Source organism: Otolemur garnettii, unplaced genomic scaffold (assembly GCF_000181295.1).
Source record: "Otolemur garnettii isolate 467f Iridium unplaced genomic scaffold, OtoGar3 scaffold00170, whole genome shotgun sequence".
NCBI classification, from domain to species: domain Eukaryota; kingdom Metazoa; phylum Chordata; class Mammalia; order Primates; family Galagidae; genus Otolemur; species Otolemur garnettii.
This window is the reverse complement of record NW_003852565.1, coordinates 2,048,272-2,056,281: the sequence shown is the minus strand read 5'-3', so window position 1 is coordinate 2,056,281 and position 8,010 is coordinate 2,048,272. Positions and strand designations below refer to the sequence as shown.

The 8,010-nt window shown below is 45.2% G+C and overlaps 1 protein-coding gene across 2 annotated transcripts in view; it reads right to left on the bottom strand.

The window, feature by feature from the left end:
• Window positions 1–8,010, bottom strand: part of GABRB3 (gamma-aminobutyric acid type A receptor beta3 subunit) — a 255,533-nt gene that overhangs the window by 246,786 nt on the left and 737 nt on the right. The window contains exons 1-3 of one of the 2 annotated variants that reach the window (XM_003800160.2): window positions 7,886–8,004; window positions 7,666–7,757; window positions 7,383–7,450 (exon numbers count right to left, since the gene is read on the bottom strand). In XM_003800160.2, the coding sequence (XP_003800208.1) occupies window positions 7,383–7,450; window positions 7,666–7,757; window positions 7,886–7,965 (240 nt within the window). In that variant the 5' untranslated portion in view covers window positions 7,966–8,004. Of the gene's footprint in view, window positions 1–7,382; window positions 7,451–7,665; window positions 7,758–7,885; window positions 8,005–8,010 lie in introns of those variants that run through there. The other variant, XM_003800161.1, reaches the window with a different exon arrangement.

Sequence of the window (8,010 nt, the reverse complement as noted above, 5' to 3'; positions counted from 1 at the left end):
TCTATCACCCACTCCAGCAGGCTGACGCTCAGGTTCCCCCGTCTATCACCCACTCCAGCGGGCTGACGCTCAGGTTCCCCCCTCTATCACCCACTCCAGCAGACAGATGATCGATCAGCTTTCCATTATTAAATATGACATAACACCGGAAGCATTTTATGAACTGCAAACCAGTGTAAACTGCTAGTTATCAACTCCTTAAGGTAAACCTCAAGGTGAATTACAGAAGATTCCATATATTCGATAGGTTTTATTTATTTATTTTAATTTTTTGTTTGTTTGTTTGTTTTAGAGACAGAATCTCTATCGCCCTCGGTAGAGTGCCGTGGCGTCACACTCACAGCAACCTCCAACTCTTGGGCTTAGGTGATTCTCTTGCCTCAGCCTCCCGAGTAGCTGGGAGTACAGGTACCTGCCTCAACACCTGGCTATTTTTTTTGTTGCCGTTTGGCCGTGGCCAGTTCAAACCCGCCACCCTCGGTATATGGGGCCAGTGTCCTACACACTGAGCCACAGGAGCTGCCTGTTTTGTTTATTTATTCCAATTATTTGGTATGCTTCAAAATGCAATGATTGGCAAGCATCTTGAGAGGCAGACCCATTGAAGAAGAAGGGTTCTGTTTACCTGTGAAAAGCAGAGCTGGCACACCTGGAAGATGGCCGAAAATCAGGGACTGACCCCACATAGCTTTCCTCGTGAAAATCCACAAGTCTGCAGTCTTTTTTTCCCAAAAGAGACCATCCGGGAGGACTCTACCCTGGCCAGACACCTCTGCATTTCTTCACATTCCTACAGCATTTAATTAAAAGAACAATGCCCTCTCTATTAACAATTAGCCAGTGGTTTTCAACCTGTGGGTCGCGACCCCTTTCACAGGTGTTGCCTAAATACACCCTGAATACCAGATATTTACATTATGATTCATAACAGTAGCAAAAAAAATAATTTTATGGTTGGGGGTTACCACAACATGAGGACCTGTATTAAAGGGTCACGGCATTAGGAAGGTTGAGAACCACTACACTAGGCTATTCTTCATCTCACCAAATTCATTTGGCAAACAGCCCAAGAAGCTTCAGCTACTTCTTAACTCATTTTACTATTATCTAAGGAAATACAAGCAGCCTATTTTTCCTTTGGAAAACCCAAACATTGGTTGAAGATAAAAACCAGTCATAATTTATCAACTCAAACTGAACTACCTAACAGATATAACTGTTCTTTAACTACACATAAATAAGCAGATGGCACCATCAGTTCAGGCTGGATGCAACACACCATAAGAGCCCTGAGCCCAGCACTGGCTCCAGCAAGAAGCCCTTCCCCACAGGACCATGCCCGCAAGATCCACTTTTTAAAAGATGTAACAACATGAGCTTTACAACCTCCCTCAGGGGAAAGGCAAAAAGCATTCTCTTTGAGCTCTCCACACCATTCATTCTAATATTAAACACGAAGTCTCTTCATAAAGAGTACATTATGTAAGGTATTATTGTCATCCATCTCTGAAGTTCACTACATGCTTCCTCATCAGTGCCCCCGCACTGACGCTGATCGTAACTTATGCATGAAAGGGACTGCCAGTGAAAAGTAATGCCCTCAATAAACAGCTGTGTCTCTCAAAGGCGTGCAACCTGAGAGCCAAACCCCAGCACATTCCCTGACCTGACCCAAGCGCACCCTCCAGGTAAGTAGTTTTCCAGTCCCAACTGGGTCAGGGAAACAGTCTTCCTTTCTGCTGAGTCATCCCCCCCAGCTTGCTCCCTACTAAGAGCATCAGTATATTTCCCACTTTTAAACTGCTACTAACAATTCATATGCAAACTCTGACTACGCTCAGGGCCCCTGGAAGTAATCAGTAAAGGACCACTTTCTGGTCACCTGAGATTCTGTGGGTTCCTTTCTAGTGATTTCCTGGGCAGAGCTAAACCCTTTAAGATATCAGCTGGCATCCATTGTGGCCAGCAGGTCCTGGGGCACCCAGCTGCCTCCTGCTGAATCACTGAGGATTAAGTGACTTGCCTAAGGCCAGATGTTCCCACAGACTTGGAAGTAGAACCCACAGCTCCCAATCTTATAAGGCTCTTTCCAAGAGCACTATCTGAACCCCTGGGAGTCAGGTCCTCCTGAACCTATCCAGCATTCAGCACTCACTAATGGCAAAGCAATTTGTAGCCTCTAACATGCAGGAAAGTGGGGTTGATTAACATAAGTGTGATTTTAAAAAAAAAAAAAAAAAAAAAAAAAGGCCTAAAAGCTGCCAAACTTCTAATCCTAGCTCCCTCTGGCCAGAACAACCCTCTCCTCTCCCCCTACTTCTGAAAATGAGTAAGACACAAAGAGATATTGCTGATGTGTGTGTCTGAGCATGAGAAAGATTGTATCCATTTAATAGCGCTGCAGCTACAAAGCTGCTTCTTGAAAAGAACTAAAACTATGTTCTTTGTAACACGTTTAACTTCATACTTAGACCCCACCAAAAGAAGAAAATGCAACAAGTGAGAAATGAATACAATAGAACTAACATAATAAATATATTTCAGGCTCTGTGCCCCAAGCACAGTGGTTACGGCTCCAGCCACGTACATGGGAGTGGTGGGTTCGAACCTGGCCTGGGTCAGCTAAACAACGACTCTGGCAGCGGCAACAACAACAACAAAAAAATCTAGCCGGGCATCGTGGCGGGCTCCTGTAGTCCCAGCTACTTGGGAGGCAGATGCAAGAGAAGTTCTTAAGCCCAAGAGTTTGAGGTTGCTGTGAGCTGTGACGCCACAGCACTCTACCAAGGGTGACATAATGAGACTCTGTCTCAAAAACAAACAAACAAACAAATAAATACATTTCGTAATAACTAAGGATACACATTACATGTTACGCAAAAGGAACTGTAATTTTTTAAAAAGGAAAATACTGTATGATTTATATGCTTGAAATTAAAAAAATTGTAGTTGTAGTTTCATTAAGGTTAATTTTAATAGACTGACTAAGTATAAAGTAACAAAGCCCATGTTAAATCACAGAAATTAGTAACAATATCACCAGAGTTTGAATCTAGTTTTGCATCCTTGATACTTTATAGTTAATTAAGGAAAAAGTCTGTACATGTAACTTCTGCTCTGACTTAACAAATCAAACAAATGGTTCATTCTACTAAATTAAAAAAAAACTCCTATTTTAAAGTATTTTTTGATTAAAATGTCCTGATTGTTTTGTTTTTTAATATTTCCTTATGCATACTATATTTTTAATAATTGTCTTCCATTTATTCCTCTATTCAACACACGATTATCATATACTAGGACAGCTAATAAGCACCAACATTACTACACACATGCAGTAATTTTCAATACACCGTGGTTTTGCACATATACGATCTCACTTAAAGGAATACGTGGACTAAATCTGAATAATTAGTTGACTATGCATAATTTAGATTATTGGAAATTTTAAAACTAGAGCTAAGAGAAACAAGGAAAGTGACATAAAACAAATACCTTGACCCCTGTCATTCCAACTAATTTAAGCATAAAAAAAAAAATGAAGTCTATGAAAACAAAAATAAAAAGATTTAGAAAAAACAGAAAGGTAAACTATCTCCACTATCCATGAAACAAGCTATGGCAAAGCCTAAGGCTAAATATTAAAAGCATTCAACTCTGTTTATAGAAAACGCCAAATGAGGGTAATACACACACGGACACACATAACTTATCTGTATATTTGTTTATTTGAGGTCAAAGACATTTTGGGGGAGGCCTCACCTACATACACTACCAGGAAATACATCATATTTTACAACTGCTTAAATAAAGCAAAGCCTTTGTACTGTGTAGAATCTGCCACGTTTTTTGCAATCACCTCTAAAAAACTCATCAATGTGCATACACATAGCTCTCCCCCTTAAAATACACGTTTTTCAACATCCTTATTTCAAATACTGGTTAATTTTTATTTGTTTCACTAATACACATTTTAAAAAATATATCTATGAAAACTTAGGAAATTCCAACACCTGACCTTCTGTGCCCCATTTATTCCTAATTTTCTTTTAAATTTTTTCTTCCACTTCAGCATCCTTACTCCTCTGTTCTTAATCAGCAAGGTCGCTAGGCGCAACCCAACTATATTACACTCTGTCTAAATTTACTTTTTTTTTTTGTGAGATGGAGTCTCACTATGTCACTGAGGAGTAGAGTGCTGTGGTGTCACAGCTCCAAGCAACCTCAAACTCTTGGGCTTCAGCGATTCTCTTGCCTCAGCCTCCCAAGTAGCTGGGACTACAGGCACCTGCCACAACGCCCGGCTATTTTTCTGGTTGCAGTTGTCATTGTTGTTTAGCAGGCCCGGGCCGGGCTCCAACCCGCCAGCCTCCGAGTATGTGGTCAGTGCCCTAACCACTGAGCTATGGGTGCTGCCCTAAATTTACACTTTTGACAAAACATTTATTTTAAAGCACATCTCAAATTACATCAATCAAATCTGAATTTAAAACATTACATGTATGGCTCTTTATTCAGACATCAGTCTGAACCCTTTTGGTTCACACAGAAGGGTCCTGGGTGCCCTGGGCTTAGTCCTGCCTGTTCTTCCAATTTCAGCTCTCAAATCTCCACTTCACAGTCCTGCTCAGCCTTTCATCCACATCTTTGCTATTTTCTTTCCTAACCCAGAATATCCTCTGCATATGACAGTCAGGATTTTATTCATCCCCCTCACCCAATTGAAATAGAATTTCTTACATGAAGCTTTCCACAGCCACGTTAACCTCCCTCTCCTGTCTCCTCCCCCCCCCCCCCGTGTGTCCGTCCTCTGCTGCTCTGATGGCTCTCACACTTCCTACGTCTTGTTAGGACCATTTGACACAATCTCCTGTAATAATTACAACACCCTTTAAGGGAGACCACGTCTTAATTAGTTTCATAACTTACAACGACTGACTAGTTTATCAAGGAAGCTCATAAATAGAATTTATTGTTTTTAAACATGATTTGAGTGGTGGCTCAGTCTCTGTTCATTCCCTATCAAATGCAACCCCCAGAATGATACTTCATTGCTTTGTGTGAGTACCTTTTAATAACAGGCGAAATATCACAGCTATTATTATGCACGAACATGTTAAGAAAAATCAGGTTTTTCTAGAACATGACATGGACCAATCTGCTTGTGGGAGAAGGTATTTTAATTTTTAATTTTAATTTTTTTTTTTTTTTTTTTTTTGCAGTTTTGGCCAGGACTGGGTTTGAACCCACCACCTCCGGCACATGGTGCCAGGGCGCTAGTCCTTTGAGCCACAGGCGCAACACAAGGGAGGAAGGTATTTTAAATGCCTGTCAGTCATGTCTGCCCAACAGCCTGCAGTATCCAATCCTATTAATCCTCAATTTTTGTTTATAATAAATTTCTACTTAGAGAGCCAAAAAAGTTATCATGAGAATGCAAAAGGAAAAAAAATGCACACCAGTACGCTGTGGCTGTTAGGAATAGTTACTAGATAGGGGACACGCACTTATAGACCCTTCAAGATAACGGCCTTTATCTTCAATTTGTCTTCCCATCATTGGGTTCAGAGAACATGGAGACCCCTCAATTCACAGTCCATGAATTAGGCAAGTATTGATGAAGTTTTTAAATGTGCCAAGGTTTGGTGTGGTGCCACAATGACTGGATAACTAAGTTTAAAAAATGACTCCAACCAAACACTTTGCTGGCTGTTTTAACTTTGTATGGAGCTCACGAAGGGCCACGTCAAAACATCTTCTCTGCCACCTGACATGCAAGATAATGATTTTTGACATAATAATCCACTAAATATGTACACATCCAATTAAATACCGTACTAAGTTATCTAATATGAAGTTCTCCATTGGGAAAATCACAGATGGACCTTGAATTTATATAATTTATTTTTTCCAGACCATAAAACATACCTTTTGGATGAAATCTTTTATAAAACTGAAAAATGAAATATACATGTTAATTTTTACTGTAAGGTAATTTATGTAAAGTCACATTTCCTGTGTGTTTCTCTTTTATTATTATAATACCTTGATATGCAAATGTCCTAAGGGATATACTTTGAAAGAAAGTCACATTTGTCTTGAAGTATACACTGTAATTTTAAAATCTTTAGGTTAAAAGTGAAAAATCAATGAAAATATTTTGGTGTGATCAAAGATTTCTTTCTACAAAATCTTCAGCAATATATATTTAAAAACATATCTCACTGACGTCTACTGAAAATGATAGTTTTAGTTTATTTCTACATGTGTATGTCCCTACTTCTCTAAGTTATTGCAATATTTTTCAAAATGCTGTCCACAAAATAACTGCTTCAAAATAATCTGAAGAACTAGTTTTAACGCAGAGACCCCAAGACTCCAGCCTCGCTGGATCAGAATCTTTTAAAGTGGGGAACCAGAGAGTGCGCGTTCAGAACAAGTTTGCCCACGTGATTCTGATGTGCACCAAAGTTGGAAATCGGGCCTGCATCCGAAACCACCTCGCCAGACTCTCAACATTGTCCGTTCTTCCAAAGAATGTTTCGAATGCCCATTCTGAGGATTTTTAAAGTGCCCCTAAGCAGAAAATTAAACCTGTTTTCAAATCCCTTGGTGTTTTTAGCTCAATTAACCAAGGAAAGGGGTCATTTTTCTCATTATCCCCGCGTCCTAAAGCCGTCGCAGCACCAGCCGGCTCCGCACCTCCAGATACTGACCTCTGCTTTCCACAGGTCAGAATATGAAATCCTGTCAGCATTCACAGAAGCCCTAAGCGACGCTGGGTCACTAGCCTTGGACTTGCCCGGCAGGGCGGCCCCGCACAGCCTCCAGCCCCAGAGCCTGAGGGCCGTCAGCACCTCGGACAGAGCCCGGCGGCGCGCCCGGGAACAGCCCGGCTCTGGACACCCGGCCCGCAGCGCCCCGAGTTCCCCGCCACCGGCACCGGTCTCCAACCACAACAAAGGAAGCCTCAAGTACCTCTTACCTAGAATACACCAGCCACCCCCACAGCTCGCCTCTCTCCCCAGCGCCTGTTGCTAAGCAGGCGAGACAGCGCTCAGGAAGCTACAGCACCAGGTGACAGCAGCTGGCGGAGCTGGGAGCACGCGGGCGACCGTGACAGCGGGGCCCCAGGCCAGCCAGGACCCCTTCCTCAGGAAGGGTGCGCCCTCCGCTCCTCCCCGGCGCCCCCGGCGCCCCACACACACCCCGGCGGGTGGAGGAGCCGGAGAGCCGGCGGCCAGCGCCCCGGAGGGCGCCTGGCTCTGCGGCCGGGGAGGCTTGCTCCGGCCGAGGAGGCCTTCGGCCCTGCGCCGTGGACGCCTGCCACCCAGACAGCGGGCCCGGGGCTGGGGACAGCCCTGGGGAGGGCGCGCACTCACCATGTTGACTTCGGAGACCATGTCGATGCTGGCGATGTCGATGTTCATCCCCACGCAGACCGGGGGACCTGCGGGAAGCGAGCGACACGGCGTCAGCCAGGCTCCGGCGTGGGGTGCGGTGGCTCTGAGGACGAGGGGCTACCGCGGGAGGGGGCGCGGGCGAGGTGCCCCCCACCCCGTGCCCGCCGCAGCTCAGCGGATGCGGCCCCCGCCGCCCTCCTCCACCCAGGCCGCCGGCGCGGGGGGTCGCGCTTCCCGCAGCGGCCGCACTCACCCCACTTACCCCCGAAGTCGGGTCTCAGGCGAATGTCGTAGCCTTTCAACAGCTTATCCACCGTCTCCTTCACAAAGGACATGTTCCCGGGATCGTTCACGCTGGGAGAGGGGGGCAGGGGGCACAGAGAACAGGGTCAGGCGGAGGCTCCCCCTCCAGCGCCCGGCGCGCACACCGCGCGCCCTGCCCGCCTCCGGGCCCGCTTCCCGTCAACCCACCGCGACCCTACCTCTGGGCGCAGCACACCACCGCCACCAGCACCGGGGCCGAGAAGATGCCGAAAAGCCTTCCTCCCGCAAAGCCCCACATCCCTCCGCCGCGCCCCGGCACGGGGGAGGGGGCGCCCCGCCGCCG